At 50.3% G+C, this 24,294-nt stretch overlaps 1 protein-coding gene across 3 annotated transcripts in view; it reads left to right on the forward strand.

Moving 5' to 3' along the window:
- The window catches only part of agap3 (ArfGAP with GTPase domain, ankyrin repeat and PH domain 3), an 847,377-nt gene that overhangs the window by 567,836 nt on the left and 255,247 nt on the right, over window positions 1-24,294 (forward strand). For all 3 annotated transcript variants that reach the window (XM_041189384.1, XM_041189385.1, XM_041189383.1), the window contains exon 11: window positions 2,652-2,820. In XM_041189384.1, the coding sequence (XP_041045318.1) occupies window positions 2,652-2,820 (169 nt within the window). The remainder of the gene's footprint in view (window positions 1-2,651; window positions 2,821-24,294) is intronic.

The following is a 24,294-nucleotide window of genomic DNA, read 5'->3' on the forward strand; positions in this document are numbered from 1 at the left end:
CTGTCAGAGGGTCAGTACTGAGGGAGTGCTGCACTGTCAGAGGGTCAGTACTGAGGGAGTGCTGCACTGTCAGAGGGTCAGTACTGAGGGAGTGCAGCACTGTCAGAGAGTCAGTACTGAGGGGGTGCTGCATTGCCAGAGGGTCAGTACTGAGGGAGCGCCGCACTGTCAGAGGGTCAGTACTGAGGGAGTGCTGCACTGTCAGAGGGTCAGTACTGAGGGGGTGCTGCACTGTCAGAGGGTCAGTACTGAGGGAGTGCTGCACTGTCAGAGGGTCAGTACTGAGAGAGTGCTGCACTGTCAGAGGGTCAGTAGTGAAGGAGTGCAGCACTGTCAGAGGGGCAGTACTGAGGGAGTGCTGCACTGTTGGAGGGTCAGTCCTCTAGGAATATAACACTGTCAGAGGGGCAGTACTGAGGGAGTGTTGCATTGTCAGAGGATCAGTACTGAGGGGGTGCAGCACCGTCTGAGGGGCAGTACTGAGGGGGTGCAGCACCGTCTGAGGGTCAGTACTGAGGGGGTGCAGCACCGTCTGAGGGGCAGTACTCAGGGAGTGCTATACTGTCAGGGTCATTACTGAGGGAGTGCTGCACTGCTGGAGGCTCAGTACTGAGGGAGTGCTGCACCATCAGAGGGTCAGTACTGAGGGAGTGCCGCACTGTCAGAGGGTCAGTACTGAGGGAATGCTGCACTGTCAGAGGGTCAGTACTGAGGGAGTGTGCACTGTCCAAGGGTCAGTACTGAGGGAGTGCTGCACTGTCCAAGGGTCAGTAGTGTTGGAGTGTCTGTACTTAAGGAGTGTTACATTGTCAGAAGGTTAATACTGAGGAAGTGCTGCACTGTTGGAGGCTATGTACTGAGGGAATGCTGCAGTGACAGAGGGGCAGTTTCGAGGGAATACTGCACTGTCAAAGAGTCAGTAATGAAGGGGTGCTACACCGTTGGGAGGGTCAGCAATGACGGAGTGCTGCAATGTTGGAGCGGCAGTACTGAGGGAGCACTGCACTGTTTGAGGGTCAGTACTGAGGGTGGGCTGTAGTCAGAGGGTCAGGAGTTTTTGAGTGTCAGCACTTAGGGAATGCTACACTGTCGGAGGGTCAGTACTGAAGAACTGCTGCACTGTCTGAGGGTCAGTACTGAGTGAGTGCTGCACTGTGAGAGGGTCAGTACTGAGGGAGTGCTGCACTGTCAGAGGGTCAGTACTGAAGGAGTGCTGGGCTGTCAGAGGGTCAGTACTGAGGGAGTGCTGCACTGTCAGAGGGTCAGTACTGAGGGAGTGCTGCACTGTTGGAGGGGTAGAACTTGTTCAAAACCTCTGCCTTTTCCTCAGTTTTCATTGTTAATGCCCAGTCTCGTCCTCTGAACGACAAACACTTGCTTTAGCTATTCTTTTCCTTGTTGTATACTAGTAGAAACTTTTACTCTGTTTTTATATTTCTTGCTAGTTTTTCTCAGACTCCAATGTTTCCCTCTTTGTTTTTTTAGTCATCCTTTTTTTACCAATCTTCTGGGCTGCCACTAATCCTGTAGCATTCTACATCCTTAACTTCCTTAACTTCGCCAGGCATCATGCATCTTTCTTGTCAAATCTTTCTTTCTCAGTGGAATATATCTTTGTTGACAGTAATGTAATATCTCCTTAAATATCTGCCACTGCTTTTCTACCATCTTATCTTTTTACCTATTTTCCCAGTCACTTTTGCCAACTCTGTCTTCATACCTTTATGTAAGTTTAGTACTTCAGTTTCAGGCCCAGTTTTCTGAGCCTCCAACTGAGTGTGAAATTCCATCATGTTACAGTCACTCTTATCTAGAGGATCCTCTGCTGTAACCTCATTAATTAATCCTGTCTCATTGCACATTTCCAGGTCTAAAAAAAAGCTTGTTTTCTGGTTGGTTCTGGAATATATTGTTCTAAAAAACTTGTATGAACTCATTTTCCAGGCTACCTTTCCAAATTTGATTTGTCCAATTTTTAAAATTAAAATCTTCCACAATTATTGCCTTTCTTACAAGCCCCCGTTATTTCTTACTGTACACTCTGTCCTACAGTGTAGCGATGTCAGGGGGCCTAATACCACTCCCGATAATGACTTCATTCCTTTGCTATTTGTTATCGCCACCCTAACTGATTCTATATTTTGATCTTCCAAACCAGATCATTTCTCACGACTGTACTGATCTTATCCTTGGTTAACAGAGCTACCCCACCTCCTTTTCATTTCTTCCAGTCCTCCTGAAATACCTTGAATATTCAGGTCCCAGCCTTGGTCACTTTGCAACCATGTCTCTGTAATGGCTAACAGATTAAACTCATTTATTTCTATTTGTGCTATCAATTCATTCATCTTGTTATGAATGTTGTATACGTTCAGATAAAGAGCTTGGCGTTGCTTCTGGCATGTTCTCCCAGTCACCCCGTTGAACCAGGGTTTGTTGCCTGACTTGATGGTAATGGTAGAGTGGCAGATTTGCTGGGCCATGAGGTTACAGGTTGTGATTGAATAAAATTCTGCTGCTGCTACTGACGGCCCTTAGTGACTCATGGATGTCCAGTTTTGAGCTGTTGGATCTGTTCCATATCTGTTGCATTTAGCACCATGATGGAGGCATGATATAGATCATAACGTTTTGTCCCTGTTGCCCTTTAGGATTATATGCAGAACGTTCATGGCAAGGAAATTGACCTATTGCGGACTACGGTGAAGGTCCCGGGTAAGAGGCCTCCACGGGCGACAGCAGGAAATGCTCCGAGCGCCAGTCCCAAGACCAATGGGCTCACCAAGGATAGGAGTAACCTGCAACTGTCTGGGAATCAGGGTAAGTGTTAATGCCTTTACTCCATATACTTGTGGCATGCTCAATTGATAGAAGTATGTTTATACTCGGTAAATGTGGCGAGCTTTGAATTGTGCTAGTTATTGGTGTCAGTGCCGGTCGGTGATTGGCGCCAGTGCCAGTCAATGATTGTTGTCAGTGCCGGTCGGTGATCGGTGTCGGAGCTGGTCGGTGATTGGTGTCGGTGCCGGTCAGTGATTGGTGTCGGTGATTGGTGTCAGTGCCGGTCGGTGATTGGTGTCGGTGCCGGTCAGTGATTGGTGTCGGTGATTGGTGTCAGTGCCGGGCGGTGACGGGTGTCAGTGCTGGTCAGTGATTGGTGTCGGTGATTGGTGTCAGTGCCGGTCAGTGATTGGTGTCGGTGATTGGTGTCGGTGCCGGTCAGTGATTGGTGTTGGTGATTGGTGTCGGTGCCGGTCGGTGATTGGTGTTGGTGCCGGTCAGTGATTGGTGTCGGTGATTGGTGTCAGTGCCGGTCGGTGATTGGTGTCGGTGCCGGTCAGTGATTGGTGTCGGTGCTGGGCGGTGCCGGGTGTCAGTGCTGGTCAGTGATTGGTGTCGGTGCCGGTCGGTGACGGGTGTCAGTGCCGGTCGGTGCCCGTTGGTGATTGGTGTTGGTCGGTCGGTGATTGGTTTTGGTGCCGGTCAGTGACTGCTGTTGGTGCCGGTCGGTGATTGGTGTCGGTGCCGGTTGGTGATTGGTGTCGGTGCCGGTCGGCACTACTGCCGGTGCCGGTCGGTGACTGCTGTCAGTGCCGGTCGGTGACTGCTGCCGGTGCCGGTCGGTGACTGCTGCTGGTGCCGGTCGGTGACTGCTGCCGGTGCCGGTCGGTGACTGTTGTCGGTGCCGGTCGGTGATCGGTGTCAGTGCCGATTGGTGTCGGTGCCGGTCGGTGACTGCTGTTGGTGCCGGTCGGTGACTGGTGTCGATGCTGGTCGGTGACTGGTGTCAGTGCCGGTCGGTGACTGGTGTCGGTGCCGGTCGGTGACTGGTGTCGGTGCCGGTCGGTGACTGGTGTCGGTGCCGGTCGGTGACTGGTGTCGGTGCCGGTTGATGGTTGGTACCAGTTTAAGTCCAGTGCCGACTGGTGGAGCATTTGGTCAGTGCTGATGAAAATAGTCATTGTCCCTAACTGAAAATCCCCAATGTGTTAATCCAATGTTTGAGATAGAGATGTTGGTAATTGTAAGGTGTGAGCAGAAGGTGGGTATGAGGGATCTTTGTGTGAAGGATGTTCTGTGTACTGATTGGATCTCCAGAAGCTGTGATTCAAATGTTTCACTGTACACAGTAAATGATTAAATTGTGTGGAGCAGGATGGAACAGCCCTGCTGGAGCAGGATGGAGCAGGATGGAACAGCCCTGCTGGAGCAGGATGGAGCAGGATGGAACATCCCTGCTGGAGCAGGATGGAGCAGGATGGAACAGCCCTGCTGGAGCAGGATGGAGCAGGATGGAACAGCCCTGCTGGAGCAGGATGGAGCAGGATGGAACATCCCTGCTGGAGCAGGATGGAGCAGGATGGAACAGCCCTGCTGGAGCAGGATGGAGCAGGATGGAACAGCCCTGCTGGAGCAGGATGGAGTAGGATGGAACAGCCCTGCTGGAGCAGGATGGAACAGCCCTGCTGGAGCAGGATGGAACAGCCCTGCTGGAGCAGGATGGAGCAGGATGGAACAGCCCTGCTGGAGCAGGATGGAGTAGGATGGAACAGCCCTGCTGGAGCAGGATGGAACAGCCCTGCTGGAGCAGGATGGAACAGCCCTGCTGGAGCAGGATGGAACATCCCTGCTGGAGCAGGATGGAACAGCCCTGCTGGAGCAGGATGGAGCAGGATGGAACAGCCCTGCTGGAGCAGGATGGAGCAGGATGGAGCAGGATGGAACAGCCCTGCTGGAGCAGGATGGAACAGCCCTGCTGGAGCAGGATGGAACAGCCCTGCTGGAGCAGGATGGAACATCCCTGCTGGAGCAGGATGGAACAGCCCTGCTGGAGCAGGATGGAGTAGGATGGAACAGCCCTGCTGGAGCAGGATGGAACATCCCTGCTGGAGCAGGATGGAACAGCCCTGCTGGAGCAGGATGGAGCAGGATGGAACAGCCCTGCTGGAGCAGGATGGAGCAGGATGGAACAGCCCTGCTGGAGCAGGATGGAACAGCCCTGCTGGAGCAGGATGGAGCAGGATGGAACAGCCCTGCTGGAGCAGGATGGAGCAGGATGGAACAGCCCTGCTGGAGCAGGATGGAGTAGGATGGAACAGCCCTGCTGGAGCAGGATGGAACAGCCCTGCTGGAGCAGGATGGAACAGCCCTGCTGGAGCAGGATGGAGCAGGATGGAACAGCCCTGCTGGAGCAGGATGGAGCAGGATGGAACATCCCTGCTGGAGCAGGATGGAGCAGGATGGAGCAGGATGGAACAGCCCTGCTGGAGCAGGATGGAACATCCCTGCTGGAGCAGGATGGAGCAGGATGGAACAGCCCTGCTGGAGCAGGATGGAACAGCCCTGCTGGAGCAGGATGGAGCAGGATGGAACAGCCCTGCTGGAGCAGGATGGAACATCCCTGCTGGAGCAGGATGGAACAGCCCTGCTGGAGCAGGATGGAACAGCCCTGCTGGAGCAGGATGGAACAGCCCTGCTGGAGCAGGATGGAGCAGGATGGAACAGCCCTGCTGGAGCAGGATGGAGCAGGATGGAACAGCCCTGCTGGAGCAGGATGGAGCAGGATGGAACATCCCTGCTGGAGCAGGATGGAACAGCCCTGCTGGAGCAGGATGGAACAGCCCTGCTGGAGCAGGATGGAACAGCCCTGCTGGAGCAGGATGGAGCAGGATGGAACATCCCTGCTGGAGCAGGATGGAGCAGGATGGAACAGCCCTGCTGGAGCAGGATGGAGCAGGATGGAACATCCCTGCTGGAGCAGGATGGAGCAGGATGGAGCAGGATGGAACAGCCCTGCTGGAGCAGGATGGAACAGCCCTGCTGGAGCAGGATGGAGCAGGATGGAACATCCCTGCTGGAGCAGGATGGAGCAGGGTGGAACAGCCCTGCTGGAGCAGGATGGAACAGCCCTGCTGGAGCAGGATGGAACAGCCCTGCTGGAGCAGGATGGAGCAGGATGGAACATCCCTGCTGGAGCAGGATGGAGCAGGATGGAGCAGGATGGAACAGCCCTGCTGGAGCAGGATGGAGCAGGATGGAACATCCCTGCTGGAGCAGGATGGAGCAGGATGGAGCAGGATGGAACAGCCCTGCTGGAGCAGGATGGAACAGCCCTGCTGGAGCAGGATGGAACAGCCCTGCTGGAGCAGGATGGAGCAGGATGGAACATCCCTGCTGGAGCAGGATGGAGCAGGATGGAACAGCCCTGCTGGAGCAGGATGGAACAGCCCTGCTGGAGCAGGATGGAGCAGGATGGAACAGCCCTGCTGGAGCAGGATGGAACAGCCCTGCTGGAGCAGGATGGAGCAGGATGGAACATCCCTGCTGGAGCAGGATGGAGCAGGATGGAGCAGGATGGAACAGCCCTGCTGGAGCAGGATGGAACAGCCCTGCTGGAGCAGGATGGAGCAGGATGGAACATCCCTGCTGGAGAAGGATGGAGCAGGATGGAACATCCCTGCTGGAGCAGGATGGAGCAGAATGGAGCAGGATGGAACAGCCCTGCTGGAGCAGGACGTAATACAGTCGTGCAGAAAGCTGTTAAACCTGTTGAAGAGATCCTATTTTAATTCTTCTGTGGGATCTGGGTGTCGCTGGCCAGACGAGGCATTTATTGTCCATCCCTAGTTGCTCCTTGAGAAGGTGGTGATGAGCTGCTTTCTTCAACCGCTGCGGTCCATGTGGTGTAAGTACACCCACAGTGCTGTTAGGGAGGGAGTTCCAGGATTTTGACCCAGCGACAGTGAAGGAACAGTGATATATTTCCATGTCAGGATGATGAGTGACTTGGAGGGGAACTTCCAGGTGGTGGTGTTCCCATGTGTCTGCTGCCCTTGTCCTTCTAGATGGTAGTGGTCATGGGTTTGGAAGGTGCTGTCAAAGGAGCCTTGGTGGAAGCAAGTTGGTAGATGGCAAACTGATCAAACGATTACTTTGTCCTGGATGGTGTCGAGCTTCTTGAGTGTTGTGGGAGCTGCACTCATCCAGGCAAGTGGGGAGTATTCCATCACACTCCTGACTTGTGCCTTGTAGATGGTGGACAGGATTTGGGGAGTAAGGAGGTGAGTTACTTGCCACAGGATTCCCAGCCTCTGACCTGCTCTTGTAGCTACTGTATTTATATAGTCCATAAGACCATATGCCCATAAGACGTAGGGCCTCCTTATCTTACCCACACTTGATGCAGAGTGGTTCCCAAGCTATATAGCCAATCTTATCTCTCTAATGGAGATGCCTATATTGGTTCATAGACTAAGGCTAATTACCTTAGGCCTAAGGCTGTTATGTGATCTGAAGCCAAGTGATCCTGGTGGAACAGAAACAGCTTCAGTGAGCAGGGGAAATGGTGGCTCTGGTGACATAGGTTCAAATCCCACTACAGCAACTGGTGGAATTTAAAATCAGTTAATGGATCTGGAATGTAAAGCTAGTCTCGGTAATGGTGACCATGACAACAATCAGTGATTATCGTAAAAACCCATCTGGTTCACAAAGGTCCTTCATTTAGGGAAGGAAATCTGCTGTCCTTACCTGGTCTGGTCTACATGTGACTCCAGACCCACAGCCATGTGGTTGACTCTTAACTGCCGTCTGAAATGGCCGAGCAAGCAACTCAATTGAAGGGCAAGCACTACTCGCTCCTGTCCTGCTCCAGTTACTACACGTGTTTTGTGGTTTTGCAGTCGATTTAATTATCGGCTGGTGCCGAACATGTTTAGTGGAGCGAACGTCCTGTATATTTCATGTCTTGGCAGTTTTGTCCTGGTCCCACTGGACTTTGCTGAAGTTAGAGGGGGACAAATTCAGACATGAATTTGCAGAAAGGTTAATTAGGCTGGAGGAAGAGAAGGAGATGAGAATGGTGCACAGGAGACTCTGTTTTCAAATCAGACCTCACAAACAATTAACCTTTCGAACAAATATAGTTTGTGTAGGAGGGGAGTGGGTGATCCATCGGAGAAATGTTTCTGGCAAGATTTTTGCTAACCATTAATGCCTTGTCTTTCCAGCGTATTTAGATAGCTGGGTGTCAAGCTAATTAACCCTTTCTGTTCCCAGCCCATTGCCCACCCAGCTTCACAACCATTTGCACGCAATGCTCATCAATGATTTACTCTGTTTCTTCTGTGCTGGCTGTTTACACATCGTTTCTCTAACACTGGAGTTCAGCAAGCTAAAGTAACAGCAGTTAGTGTGGTGTGTTTATGGTAACGTTTCGTTTTATTTCGTGTTGTGTGCACAGCAATGCGGTATGCTCTGTTAGTAGTGTGTGTACAGGAACAGCGCAGTAAATTAGTGCTGCATGTACATTGTCAGCAGTATATTAGGCATGTGTACAGTAACACGATGTTGTATATTAGGGGTGTGTGTACAAAAACACTGCAATATATTAGGGGTGCATTTACAGTACTTGTGTGGTTTTTAGGGTGTGTACAGGAACAGCGGTATATTAGGGGTGTGTGTACAGGAAGTATGGTACATTAGAGGTGTGTGTACAATAATGCTGTATTTTAGGGGTGTGTACATTAACTGGTATATGGACGTGAGTGTACAGTAATGCAGAGCAGTATATTAGGGGTGTATGTGCAGTAACTGTGTGGTATGTCAGGGATTTGTGTACAGGAACTGTGGTATATTACAGGGGAGTGTACAGTAATAGTTCGGTATATTAGGATGGGCAAACAGTAACTGCAGTAGATTAGGGGTGTGTGTACAGTAGCAGTTCAGGATATTGGTATATGTGTACAGTAACTGCGGTACATTAGGGCTGTGTACAGTAAATGTGTGGTAAAATATACAGTAAATGTGAGTGTACAGTAACTAGTATATTAGGATGTATATGGGACTGGTACAGTTTATGGTGTGTACAGTAACTGGTATATTGTGATGGGTACAGTAACACAGTGTGGTATATTAGGGGTGTGTGTACAATAGCAGTTTTGTATATAAGGGACATGTACAGTAACACAGTGTAGTATATCAGGACTGTGTATATGGAGATGTAACTTACTCATGTTCTGGTTACTTATGCGTATTTAGTGGGTTTTGCTGTTTCTAGCAAGAGCAATCGAATTAATTAATGGTTTATTTCAAATACGTTGACTGAAGTGAATGTCCTGTATTAGGACATTCCCCTCTGTGACACCCTGGTCCACTCCTCCATCACCCCCAACACCTCATCCCCTCCTCACAGCACCTTCCCATACAATCACAGAAGGTGCAGCACTTGCTCCTTTACCTCCTCCCTCCTCACCGTCCAAGGGCCCAAACACTCTTTTTAGGTGAAGCAGCATTTCACTTGCATTTCCCTCAATTTAGTCTGTTGCATTCGCTGCTCCCAATGCTGTCTCCTCTACATTGGAGAGACCTAACGCAGACTGGGCTACCGCTTTGCAGAACACCTTCGGTCTGTCCGCAAGAATGACCCTGACCTCCCTGTCGCTTGCCATTTCAACACTCCACCCTGCTCTCATGCCCACATGTCTGTCCTTGGCTTGCTGCATTGTTCCAGTGAAGCCTGATGTGGAACAGCACCTCATCTTCTGATTAGGCACTTTACAGCCTCCCGGACTGAATATTGAGTTCAACAACTTCAGACTTTCTCCTCCATCTTTACCCCTTTTCTATCCCTTTTAAAAAATTTATTGTTTTTTTTTCTCTACTTATTTTTGTTTTTATTCATTTATTCATTGTTTTATCCCCTTTTTCTATTCTTTTTCCTCAACCACAACCCCCTGCCCCCACCCCTTCCCCAAAAGGGCCATCTGTTACTTGTTCTATGTTGCTCTTTCACACAATCTACCCTTGTTCTGCTATTCACACATTTGGCTTTCTTGCCTTTATGCCATTATCAGCACCTTCTTTTCGCCCTTACCACTGCAATTAACATTCCCTTTGTCCTTTTGTCCATGACATCTTTGTCAATCTCTCCTTTGCCCCCACGTATCGCTGGCCTTCTATCCCCCCTGCTTCACCACCCCCCCTTAAACAGTATAAATTTCATCACATTGCTACTTCTATTTAGCTCTGAAGAAGGGTCAGATGGACTCGAAACTTTAACTCTGTTTCTCTCTCCACAGATGCTGTCAGACCTGCTGAGTTTTCCCAGCATTTTTTGCTTTTATTTCAGATTTCCAGCATCCTCGGTATTTTGCTTTTGGCCCTGTGTTAGCAATTAAACAGTTATTGGTAAAGTCACATCAACTGGAATCTCTGGGGTGTTGTGAGCAGCAGAGGTTTGGAGTGGTGGGATACTGTGGGGTGAAATTCAGGAGGTTGTACAGGAAAGTGTTGAGTCTTGAGGGAACCGAATCCTGGTTCACAGTTCCATGGTATCGAGGTGGATGGACATGACCCAATATTCTGAGGTGAAGGAACCAGTCCTGAAGATGCAGCACTTGTGAGGTTTGGAACTCCATGTTTCACTGGATACTGAAGTTATGGCCACTCCTGTTCATGCTGAATGAGCAGGATGAGGGAATAAAATACGAGTTGTGAGTATGGGGCTTTTGGAGGAACTGCATAAGATGGAGTCTATTCTCCTGGTGCCTAGTTGGGAGCACGTTCAGTTTCACTCACAACTTGGTGTCAGAGAGGCAGTCTGACTGCAAACGGACAGCCATGTGAAAGCAATAAAAAGCACATTTACCCACCATCTCTCTGCCCGATGACCTACATTGCCTGCTGGTCTGGCAGTGGCTCAATTTTAAAATCCTCGTTCTAGTTTTCAAATCCCTCCATTGCCTCGCCTTTCACTATCTCTACCTCCTTCAATTTACAACACTCTGAGAGCCCTGCATTCCTCCAATATGGCCTTGTGCATATCTCCTAACTTCCATCATTAAACCGTTGGTGGCCATGCCTTCAACTGCCTGGGTCCTGAGCTCTGGAATTTCCTCCCACAAACCTCTCTAACTCTCTCTTCTCCTTCAAATCTACCTCTTTGATGAAGCTTTTTGCTCACCTGTCCAAATATTGCCCATGTAGCTCGATGTTAAAGTTTGTTTCATGATGCTCCTGTGACATGCCTTGGGACATTTTACTATAGTTGAGGAGCTATGTAAATACAGGTGGTTATTTGTAATTAAACTACAGATTCAGCCGCAGTGTAATTGAATGGCAAAAGTTGCTTGAGGAAATGAATGGGGTTTGTGGAGGTGGGGTGGTGCTGAGTGACTATTCTTGGTTGGTGTGAGTATTGGGATGGTGTGAGTGTTGGGATGGTGTGTGTGTGGGGATGGTGCGAGTGTGGGGATGGTGCGAGTGTTGGGATGGTGCGAGTGTGGGGATGGTGCGAGTGTGGGGGTGGTGTGTGTGTGGGGATGGTGTGAGTGTGGGGATGGTGTGAGTGTGGGGATGGTGTGAGTGTGGGGATGGTGCGAGTGTGGGGATGGTGCGAGTGTGGGGATGGTGCGAGTGTGGGGATGGTGCGAGTGTGGGGATGGTGTCAGTGTGGGGATGGTGGGAGTGTGGGGATGGTGGGAGTGTGGGGATGGTGGGAGTGTGGGGATGGTGGGAGTGTGGGGATGGTGGGAGTGTGGGGATGGTGCGAGTGTGGGGATGGTGCGAGTGTGGGGATGGTGCGAGTGTGGGGATGGTGCGAGTGTGGGGATGGTGCGAGTGTGGGTATGGTGCGAGTGTGGGGATGGTGCGAGTGTGGGGATGGTGCGAGTGTGGGGATGGTGGGAGTGTGGGGATGGTGGGAGTGTGGGGATGGTGGGAGTGTGGGGATGGTGGGAGTGTGGGGATGGTGGGAGTGTGGGGATGGTGCGAGTGTGGGGATGGTGGGAGTGTGGGGATGGTGGGAGTGTGGGGATGGTGGGAGTGTGGGGATGGTGGGAGTGTGGGGATGGTGCGAGTGTGGGGATGGTGCGAGTGTGGGGATGGTGCGAGTGTGGGGATGGTGCGAGTGTGGGGATGGTGCGAGTGTGGGGATGGTGTGTGTGTGGGGATGGTGTGAGTGTGGGGATGGTGTGAGTGTTGGCCTTTCTGGATGGTCAGTATCACTGGAGCTTTCTTTTAACAAAGTTGGGACCTTGTCGAACCTCTTTGCTCCATCTCTTTCTATTACAGTAGGCCTGAATCAGGCTTGAATATAAATCCAGAGGTGAAAAGTGAAGAGTTTGGACTCTGTTTCCATATCTTGAGTCTCCTGACTGGGTTTTGTTTGTTACTGTTGGGAATCTATTGCAAAGTGAACATTGGAAATTGTGATGGCCATTCAATCACTGGCACAATGGGTCAATAATCACTGAAAACTCAGGGTCACGGGTTAAATCTGTGCCATTGATTTTTATATCATGTTGACTGTACAGATTAAAATCTCTTTTGATGTGAAAATTTTCGCTGACATTCAGTGTGACAGGCAGTGGTTTGTGCTGATAAGATGTGTGTTTGGACAATAGGAGCATGAGTTGGCAGGCAGTCACATTACAGAGCTGACAGGATAAGGTATGATAGTTCTGTGCTATTTATATTTGAGAGCTGCCTCTTGTGGAAACCATTCCAAACCTCAGTCAATTCCATTTGATGTCCAGTCTCTGCCCTATTTGTACCAGAATGTGATTAGATATTAGTGGAAGGGTAACACATTCATTCACAGCACAGCTCACATTCAACCATCAAAATGATATTAACTGGTCAATCTTCTCATTGTTGTTTATGAGATCTTGCTGTGCATAAAGTGGCTGTAGTGTTTGACTGCAGTGAATTCAGAACAGTTCACAGTATTTGGAGTGCCTTGGGATGTTTTTGAGTGATGTGATGCGATGCTGTGTGCGCATGTTAATTTTTGCTTGTTGCTCTATCTTTAATGTCTCCTATCCCCAAGCTCGTTACAGATGGGGAGACCATGCGACCCATTTAATTCATCTATCCAGAGAACCAGCATAGTCTCTGCTCCTCCCATCATCTCCACAATTGCTGTTGCTTAAGTGATTCCCAGATCTTTATTGTTTCCACTCCATCCACTCTCTATGTGAAGAACCTCCTACTATTGGTTTTCGATGGACATTTCACTCATTTGAACCCATGTTGGCTTGTTCTATTCCCACTGATTAATTTAATATTGTTGTTCCAGATTAACTTTTTCTGTACCATTTACGATATCATTCCCCTCTTTACGATTAACTCTCAGATGCATCCATTCCACCTGGAATAGCCCAGGTCTCTCCAGTCTCTCCCCATAAATCAGACCCTGAGACTAGAGCCTATCTCCTGGCTCTTCTCTGCTCTGTATCCAGTCCTTGTGTCTCAGTGACCAGAACTGGACACAGTGCCCAAGGTGGGTCTGACAAGCACTTCGCACAAGAGCAAAATACTTTGGATCCTGTAAATCTGAAATAAAATCAGAAACTGCTGGGAATATTCAGCAGGCCAGATAGCTTCTGTGGAGAGAGAAACAGAGTTAACATTTCAGGTTGATGAACGTTCATCAGAACTGGGAACAGTTGGAAATATAAAAGGTTTTAAGCAAGTGAAAAAGGGGAGGGTGGAAAAAAAACAAATGGTCTATGATACGTTGGAAGACAGGAGAGATTAAATAACAAAAAAGATGGTGGTACAGGTCCAAAGGGAGTGGGAATGGGACAAATAAAGAAACAAAAGGTTGTGTAGAGGAAGTGAGAATGGCAGGATGATGAGCTGCCCTTCAAAAAATATAAACAAGAGAAAAAAAGAGTAAAACCAAAATCTTCAAAGAACCGGAAGCAAAATGCGGACAGAGATTACTGTCTGAAATTGATGGATTCAATGTTGAGTCTGGAAGACTGTAGAGTACCTAATAGAAAGATGAGATGCTGTCCCTCGAACTTGCGTTGAGCTTCACTGGAACACTGCAGGAGAGTGATGGTCAGAGTGGGAGCAAGGTGTAGGTAGCTGTAAACACAGACCCAGCTGTTACAATCCTCAGACAGGCCAGTGGCGATGAGGAACACTGGTCCTAGGTCACGAGTATCTGCCCTCTTGGCACCTCACTGTCAACAGTAGATTGTTTGGTAAGCTTTAATACCTAATTGACTTCCTGAATTTCCTGGGCAGAACTGGCCTGGGCATTCGCAAAGAGTTGGGAATATTTAGAACATGGGTTAAGGGCAGTTGTCATATCCAGCGATGGCATGTTATAGTCCTTACCTTTAAGATAGGAATTTAATTCAATGCGGACTCTTTGAAATTGACTTTCCCTTTAAAAAGCAGACAGTGTGCTACAGAGATGGCTGCTGAAGGTCAAATGGCCAACTCTGCGTATTCAAAAATTGACTCATTGTCCAACAAAAGGGCACCTCCCAGACAAAAAGGTGTATCCTGAGACCATCAAAAGACGTTCCCGAATTGAATGGGTGTTTTTTGAAACAAAGAAGGTGATTGTCTTAAGATAAAAGCAAAATACTGCGGATGCTGGAAATCTGAAATAAAAACAGAAATTGCTGGAAAAGCTCAGCAGGTCTAACAGCATCTATGGAGAGAAAAAAAAGTTAATGTTTTGAGTCCATGTGACTCTTCTTCAGAAGATGATTGTCTTAATACCCCTAGGATGAATATCTTCAAACAATAAACCAAGATATGGCTAATCAGCCCAAGACCACCAACATATTTGGAAAAGGAACTGTAATTGTGAGCAGCCACATATTAAGGCATCCAGGTTTGTCCCTTTGTATTCTTTAAATGCTGACTATAGAAGGTAGGCAGCAGCAGCAGAAAACAAACAGGTTTGGAGACCTTATGATGTTACAGCCTCTGGTTTTTAGGCCATAGATGGGCCCTGATAACGTCCTGGCAATAGGACTGAAGACTTGTGCTTCAGATTTGCTGTTCCCCTAGCCAAGCTGTTCCTGTACAGCTACAAGACTGGCATTTACCCAACTATATGGACAATGTCCAGCTATGTCCTGTGCACAAAAAGCAGGACAAATCCAAACCGGCCAATTACTGCTCTATCAGTCTACTCTCCATCATCAGTAAAGTCGTCCTCTTATCGTGTCCAAGGACAGTCTATACCTGGCCCAGCCAGAACTGGGCACCTTTTTGCGCCTTGTTGTTGAATTTGGCAAGATCTGCAACAGTGCAGGGTCCCTCTAGCGATAGGCATTGCAGGAGATGTTGCATAGTCTGTGGCTCAGCTCCACATAAGCAAGTTGTCGGGCAGGTTGTATATCCCCATTTGCTTGAACGACCTACACCAGTCCTAAGTCTGTTAAGGCACTTCCAGGTTGCCCAGTTGCAATTAGCTCCTGGGGGAAGGCTTTCATCCGGTAGAGTTTCCATTGCTGGGAGTTGTTTGAGACTGGCGAGCCGGTCTTTCCACAAGGCGATGTGGGCTTCAGATGGGGTTGAGTGTAATGGAACAACACTGTTCATGAAGCTCTTCCTTGGCTTTAGACGGCTGGGTGTAGGTGTATGACCATGTAGAGGGTGCCTCTCATCTGATGTTTGACGGAGTCGCTCTTTCTTGCTGGCTACTGTTCTTCTTATATCGGGGGGAGTGATACCCACCAGGATATATAGGCTGTTGGTGTTTGTTGGTTTTGAACAACCTGTGATAAGTCGGCAGCTTGCATTCAGAACGGCATCTATCTTCTTAGCATGGGTAGATCTTTCCCATGCAGGGCAGGCGTATTCGGCAGTGGAATAGCAAAGAGCAAGTGCACTGGTTCGCAATGTTTTCCAGCTTGCTCCCCATTTTGTGTTAGTGAGCTTATTCAGGGTGTTGTTTCGTGCGCTCACTTTTGCCTTTGTCTTTTCGATGTGGTTCTTGAAGCTGAGGCATCTGTCAAGGGTGATTCCTAAATAGATAGGGTGGTCGCAATGTGTCAGTGTTGTTCCACACCAGGTTACATTAAGCTGGCGTTTGTCTTCACTGTTTCTGAGGTGGAATGCACAAACTTGCGTCTTTGATGGGTTTGCACGAAGGTGGTTTTCTTCATAGTAGGATGTTAGTCCCTCCAGGGCCTCAGTAAAGTGATGGAAGGGGTCATCAACAGTGCTAGCAAGTGGCAATTACTCAACAATAACTTGCTCACTGACACCCAGTTTGGGTTCTGCCAGGCCACTCAGCTCCTGACCTCATTACAGTCTTGGTTCAAACATGGGCAAAAGAGTTGAACTCCCGAGGTGAGGTGAGAGTGACTGCCCTTGACATCAGGGCCGTAGATGACCGAGTGTGGCATCAAGGAGCCCTAGCAAAACTGGAATCAATGGGAATCAGGGGAAAACTTCGCTGGTTGGAGTGATACCTAGCACAAAGGAAGATGGTTGTGATTGTTGGAGGTCAGTCATCTCAGCTCCAGGACATCACTGCAGGAGTTCCTCAGGGTAGTGTCCTCGGCCCAACCATCTTCAGCTGCTTTATCAATGACCTTCCTTCCATCATAAGGTCAGAAGTGGGGATGTTCGCTGATGATTGCACAATGTTCAGCACCATTCGCGACTCCTCAGATACTGAAGCAGTCTATGTCCAAATGCAGCAAGACCTGGACAATATCCAGACTTGGGCTGACAAGTGGCAAGTTACAATCAAACTGCACAAGTGTGAGATGGGCGTTATGTTTTTGTGGTGCTGTCATTTGCCCATTTATTTGGAGACTTTAATGGAGCAGAAGCGCTGGAAATGTCCCATCCTGCCATCTGAAACACTCGGTGTCTGCTGATGGACAATCGTGCTGTCTGTGTTGTCCACTCGCACTACAGTGCAGACATTTAAAATGGCATCAGACCAGCTTCCCACCCTTGGTGTTGTTTCGGCTGACTTTGGCATTGAGTTACTGAGTTTGGGCTGACAAGAGAAGTGGATTTTCCGTGTATAGAAAGGTAGTAGCTGAATTTGCTTGGTTGGGACGGACTGACCAAGACGATGCTGTATCGAGGACGGTAGTCAGTGAGGACTTGTTACAGGGCCCCGAGTGGTCAGGAGCAAGTGAGTAGGACCATCTGAGGTCTGGGAAGCATTTGTATCAATGATCCGATTCCTGCCAGGGCCACAAAAGAAGGGAAAGAACGGACCTGGATTGATTGCTTGTGGGTGAAGAGACTCAAGGCCACTTGGAGCTGCAGAAAGTTTTTACAGCACATCTTCCAGCAGCGATCTCTGAGTGGGTCTTCGATGCTTGGAAACTGGCTGGGTAGGGCAAGTGAGTGTACTTGCATTGCCAAAATAGCAACCCCTCTCCAGTGAGGGTATCGCTGAGATGCCTGATGTGTTTTCGTGCAGCACTCACTGAGCAGCTGTGCCTCAAGCACTGTCTCAGGAGCCCTGCTGCAGCAGCACTGTCCCTGCTGCACTGTCTCAGCAGCACTGTCCCTGCAGCACTGTCCCTGCAGCACTGTCCCTGCAGCACTGTCCCTGCAGCACTGTCCCTGCAGCACTGTCTCAGCAGCACTGTCCCTGCAGCACTGTCCCTGCAGCACTGTCTCTGCAGCACTGTCTCTGCAGCACTGTCCCTGCAGCACTGTCCTTGCAGCATTGCCTCAGCAGCACTGTCCCTGCAGCATTGCCTCAGCAGCACTGTCCCTGCAGCACTGTCTCAGCAGCACTGTCCCTGCAGCCCTGTCCCTGCAGCATTGCCTCAGCAGCACTGTCCCTGCAGCACTGTCTCAGCAGCACTGTCCCTGCAGCACTGTCCCTGCAGCACTGTCCCTGCAGCACTGTCTCTGCAGCACTGTCTCTGCAGCACTGTCTCTGCAGCACTGTCCCTGCAGCACTGTCCCTGCAGCACTGTCCCTGCAGCACTGTCTCAGCAGCACTGTCCCTGCAGCATTGCCTCAGCAGCACTGTCCCTGCAGCACTGTCTCAGCAGCACTGTCCCTGCAGCACTGTCCCTGCAGCACTGTCTCTGCAGCACTGTCTCTGCAGCACTGTCTCTGCAGCACTGTCTCTGCAGCACTGTCTCAGCAGCACTGTCCCTGCAGCACTGTCCCTGCAGCACTGTCCCTGCAGCACTGTCCCTGCAGCACTGTCCCTGCAGCACTGTCCTTGCAGCATTGCCTCAGCAGCACTGTCCCTGCAGCACTGTCTCTGCAGCACTGTCCCTGCAGCACTGTCCCTGCAGCACTGTCTCTGCAGCACTGTCTCTGCAGCACTGTCTCTGCAGCACTGTCTCTGCAGCACTGTCTCAGCAGCACTGTCCCTGCAGCACTGTCCCTGCAGCACTGTCCCTGCAGCACTGTCTCTGCAGCACTGTCTCTGCAGCACTGTCCTTGCAGCATTGCCTCAGCAGCACTGTCCCTGCAGCACTGTCCCTGCAGCACTGTCTCAGCAGCACTGTCCCTGCAGCACTGTCCCTGCAGCACTGTCCCTGCAGCACTGTCTCTGCAGCACTGTCTCTGCAGCACTGTCTCTGCAGCACTGTCCCTGCAGCACTGTCCTTGCAGCATTGCCTCAGCAGCACTGTCCCTGCAGCATTGCCTCAGCAGCACTGTCCCTGCAGCACTGTCTCAGCAGCACTGTCCCTGCAGCCCTGTCCCTGCAGCATTGCCTCAGCAGCACTGTCCCTGCAGCACTGTCTCAGCAGCACTGTCCCTGCAGCACTGTCCCTGCAGCACTGTCTCTGCAGCACTGTCTCTGCAGCACTGTCCCTGCAGCACTGTCCCTGCAGCACTGTCCCTGCAGCACTGTCCCTGCAGCACTGTCTCAGCAGCACTGTCCCTGCAGCATTGCCTCAGCAGCACTGTCCCTGCAGCACTGTCTCAGCAGCACTGTCCCTGCAGCACTGTCCCTGCAGCACTGTCTCTGCAGCACTGTCTCTGCAGCACTGTCTCTGCAGCACTGTCTCTGCAGCACTGTCCCTGCAGCATTGCCTCAGCAGCACTGTCCCTGCAGCACTGTCTCTGCAGCACTGTCTCTGCAGCACTGTCCCTGCAGCATTGCCTCAGCAGCACTGTCCGTGCAACACTGTCCCTGCAACACTGTCTCTGCAACACTGTCTCTGCAGCACTGTCTCTGCAGCACTGTCCCTGCAGCACTGTCCCTGCTGCACTGTCCCTGCAGCACTGTACCAGCAGCACTGTCCCTGCAGCACTGTCCCTGAAGCACTGTGTCAGCAGCACTGTCCCTGCAGCACTGTCCCTGAAGCACTGTGTCAGCAGCACTGTCCCTGCAGCACTGTCCCTGAAGCCCTGTCCCTGCAGCACTGTCCCTGCAGCACTGTCTCTGCAGCACTGTCTCTGCAGCACTGTCTCTGCAGCACTGTCCCTGCAGCATTGCCTCAGCAGCACTGTCCCTGCAGCACTGTCTCTGCAGCACTGTCTCTGCAGCACTGTCCCTGCAGCATTGCCTCAGCAGCACTGTCCGTGCAACACTGTCCCTGCAACACTGTCTCTGCAACACTGTCTCTGCAGCACTGTCTCTGCAGCACTGTCCCTGCAGCACTGTCCCTGCTGCACTGTCCCTGCAGCACTGTACCAGCAGCACTGTCCCTGCAGCACTGTCCCTGAAGCACTGTGTCAGCAGCACTGTCCCTGCAGCACTGTCCCTGAAGCACTGTGTCAGCAGCACTGTCCCTGCAGCACTGTCCCTGAAGCCCTGTCCCTGCAGCACTGTCTCAGCAGCACTGTCTCAGCAGCACTGTCCCTGCAGCACTGTCCCTGAAGCACTGTGTCAGCAGCACTGTCCCTGAAGCACAGTGTCAGCAGCACTGTCCCTGCAGCCCAGGAGTATAGATGTAAATGAGCTTGTCTATAGGGGGTGTGCGTACAGCGTGGTGTGCCCGGAGCGAGTGTGCGGTCCGATGTGTGGAGTTTGGCTGAGGAAACTGTACAGTTTCGGCCTTATTTGAAAATGGATATAATTGTCTTAAAAGCAGTTCGGGGAGTTCACTTGTCTCATTCCTGGGATGATTCTTAGGAGGAAAGTTTGAACAGCTGGGTCTGTGTCCATTGGACTTCCGAAGGCTGACTCAGATTCTTTGATCGCCAGTGTAATCAGAGGTTAGTGGGGCCAACAGGAAGGTGGAGCTGAGACCACTATCAGATCAGCTGTGACCTTATCGAATGGCAGAGAAGGCCGAATGGCCTCCTCCTGCTCCTAAGTCCTGTGTTCCTGTGAAACGATTGGCTCTGCTTGTGATGACCACTGGGTTAAAAATGCCCCAACTAATGTCTGCTGCCCTATTCACTAACAAGGAGCAGGGAGTTTGTTGCAATGTCATTGGGCCACCAGCCCTACAAAGGTCAGGACAGGGGTAGGAATTGTCGGAGAAAAGGCAGCTGATCCATAGTTCAATATTAATGCAGTGCAGGTGACATGGGAGCTGCTTGCTTGAACCTAGTCCAGCTCAGCTTAGCCCATTCCAGCCCGGCCCAGCACTGTCCGACCCGTCCTGGCCTTACTCAGCTCAGCTCAGCCTAGGCCAAGCCTGTTGTTCTCGGTTTCAGTCGGCCAGACTGTGACAGGATCTTGCTACAGGAATTGGCTGCTCCAAAGGTTTTGGTTAAGATCAGCAGGGTAACTGAGGCAATTAAGTAGATGACCTGTGCAGATCACTATTATACAGGGCAAAGATTCTTCAACAGAGGCTCCCGATGTGTTTTAAGCAAGTGATGACTTGGTGTGGTAGAAAGATCGCGAATTACATGGAAAAGAAACAGTTGAAGGCATTAGTGGTAACGCTTCATTATCCCACTATGTGTATAATGGTGTTAACACAACATGAGGTCTGAGGAGTAAATGCGCCTCATGAATTCCTGACAAAAACCTCTGGTCGCTTGATGCCAGTTTGGGGGAAAACTCCTTAACTAACTGAGTGACTAGAGCAGCCTAACTGAACCCTAACGGGGGTGTGGCAGTTACAGGTATGGTCTGCGAGGAAGGAAGGTTGAATCAGAGAGGAGCCACGTCCTCGTTTGGACTTAGGAAGCTGTATCGCCGAAATAATAAATGTCCCAGAGCAGAGTGTGTCATCAGTGGGGAGGCAGGAAGAGAACTGAATCCTTTGCCCAAGACAGATTCTTGAAGCTTCTAACCTACAGCAAGATCCAAATCAGCAGAGGGGTGAATTTGGGCACTTGTGCCAGGACTTGATCTGTGCTTTGCTGATGTTGAAAATTCATTGAAAGGATGACTGAAAGTCCTTTTGTATTTCCAGAGACAGAAACAGTCTATTACTTTAAATATATCGCTTTATTACTATTGGTAACAATGAAGTCATCTTCCAGCAGTCTGAACAAAAATCCAGACTGTACCGGGACAGATATTACCCACCAAGGACACTCGGCCCATCCTGGGACACACACGTCCTGGGACACACACAGGATGTCCTGGGACACACACGTCCTGGGACACACACAGGATGTCCTGGGACACACACGTCCTGGGACACACACATCCTGGGACACACACATCCTGGGACACACACGTCCTGGGACACACACAGGCCGTCCTGGGACACACGACCTGGGACACAGACGTCCTGGGACACAGGTCCTGGGACACAGGTCCTGGGACACACAGGTCCTGGGACACAGGTCCTGGGACACACACGTCCTGGGACACACACAGAATGTCCTGGGACACACACAGAATGTCCTGGGACACACACGTCCTGGGACACACATGTCCTGGGACACACACGACCTGGGACACACACATCCTGGGACACACACGTCCTGGGACACACACGTCCTGGGACACACACGTCCTGGGACACACATCCTGGGACACACACGTCCTGGGACACACACGTCCTGGGACACACACGTCCTGGGACACACACGACCTGGGACACACATCCTGGGACACACACGTCCTGGGACACACACGACGTGGGACACACATCCTGGGGCACACACGTCCTGGGACACACATCCTGGGACACACACACGTCCTGGGACACACACACGTCCTGGGACACACACGTCCTGGGACACACACACGTCCTGGGGCACACACAGACCATCCTAGGACACACACGTCCTGGGACACACACAGGCCGTCCTGGGACACACGTCCTGGGACACATACAGGCCGTCCTGGGACACACACGTCCTGGGACACACACACGTCCTGGGACACACACACGTCCTGGGACACACACAGACCGTCCTGGGACACACACACGTCCTGGGACACACACACGTCCTGGGACACACACAGACCGTCCTGGGACACACACGTCCTGGGACACACACACGTCCTGGGACACACACAGACCGTCCTGGGACACACACGTCCTGGGACACACACAGGCCGTCCTGGGACACACGTCCTGGGACACACACGTCCTGGGACACACACGTCCTGGGACGAATGCTGTCCATCCAGGATGAACACAGCCTGTGTTCATGATGCTCGGTTGTGCCACTGAACAGATTTTCAGGTGAAGAATGAGCCTCACTGAGTTGGAGCAAAAGCAGTTTCCACATGTTACTGTGACTCAGATCAGGATTAGAGAATATTCGGAACAGGAGGAGGCCATTCAGCCTCTTGAGTCTGTTACACAGGAACAGGAAGCAGCCATTTTTATTGTATCTGAAAAAAATACACTGTAATTCCGATTTGACACTGAACATAACTAGACTGCAATCCAGATTTGACTCTGAATGTACATAGACTACAATCTGGATTTGACTGTGAATGTACATGCACTGTAATGCTAATTTGACCCCGAATATAAATGACTGTAATCTAGATTTGATTCTTAATTTACATTGACTTTAACCCATTTTGACCCTGGGTTTACATGCACTGTAATCCAGGATTGATTCTGTATTTGTATGGACTGTAATCTAGGACCGAATCTGGATTTGTATGGACTGTGATCCAGGATTAATTCTGAATTTGTGTGGACTGTAATCCAGGATTGATTTTGGATTGTAATCCAGAGGTTTGACTCTGGATTTACTCTGACTGTAATCTGGGTTTGATTCTGTGTTCAGTGTCCTGTTGCCTATTAGCTAATCTTGTAAATGGTTGCGTTTAACATCAGAAGTACAGGATAACCTCCAGCTCATTAATTAGGGCAGGTGAGACAGCCAATCGGGTATTAAAATATCTGGATGAATAACTTAGGATTCTTCATTACATCACTGTGTTGGACAAGTAATGACCAATCATAAATCTCCTTCAGTCAGTCAGAAGCAGTTTATGGACAATATTGTCAACAAAGCCTCACAATCCTGATCACTCTCCTGCTCTGAGCCAGTGGTATTGAGGGGACTGGTCCAGGTGGGGTAGGTTTGGGGGAGTTCAGCACGATTGATGGGGGGAGGTGTCCGTCAGTGTGGGGCTCTGCAAGTTCCTGTACTGTACCCAGAGACAATTTGTTTGGAAAGGTTATTCTCTGGGCTTTCAAAACACCAACAAAGAAGATGCAGAAAACTGTCCCAAGACAGAAGCCGGATCAGAAGCCAAAGGAGGAGTTTTGAGACATCCTGACAAAACGCCATTGACCTGAAACATCCCCTCAGATCCTGTCTGACCTGCTGAATGTAATAAGGAGACATTAGGACAGGTGCCCAAAAGCTTGGTCAAAGTGGTAGGTTTTTAGAAGTGTCTTAACAGAGGAAAGTGAGGAAGAGAATCGGAGAGGTCTCGGGAGGGACTTCCAGAGGTTGGGACATAAGCAACTGAGGTCATGGCCATTGAGGGTGGAGTGGTTGTAATTGGGAAAGTTCAGGAGGCCAGAATTACTGGAGTGCAGCTATCTCGGAGGGTTGTGGGGCTGGAGGAGGTTACAGAGATAGGGAGGGGGCGAGGCCATGGAGGGATTTCAAAACAAGGATGAAAATCTTAAAATCAAGATGTTGCTTGACTGGGATCCAATGTAGGTCAGCAAGCACAGGGAGGGTTGGTGAATGGAACTTGGAGCGAGTTAGGACACAGACAGCAGAGTTTTGGATGAACCCTCGAGTCTATACAGGGTAGGATAGGGGAGAACAGCCAGGAGTGCGTTGAAATAGTCAAGTCTGGAGGTACCTTATATTTTGTGAATGGTGGTGTGCGCAGGCTTTGCAGGCAGAGACTTGGTGAAAGCAATTGATTTGATTTCTCTCTTCCCGTCAGCATGCTGATTAGCTGGGTCGATACATGTTATGTGGAAACTGCCATCTTCTTGCATGTGCTAAGGGGCTGTCCCAATTGTGTGTTTAAAACTAAGAGAGCATACAGACCCACTAAATGTCACGCACCAGCCGCCATTCCTTCAGAATGAGACATATATAATATGGAAAATATAATTCTTTGCCACCTGACTCAGCGGCAGAAGTTAGCTGGGTTAAACCTGGCTCTCCCTTTCCACATGCTCACTACCCACTGAGAATTCCCAGAACACAGATCTTGTTTGTTTAGATTGCATCACCTCCCACAGC

This window comes from Carcharodon carcharias, chromosome 6, assembly GCF_017639515.1.
Source record: "Carcharodon carcharias isolate sCarCar2 chromosome 6, sCarCar2.pri, whole genome shotgun sequence".
NCBI lineage: Eukaryota > Metazoa > Chordata > Chondrichthyes > Lamniformes > Lamnidae > Carcharodon > Carcharodon carcharias.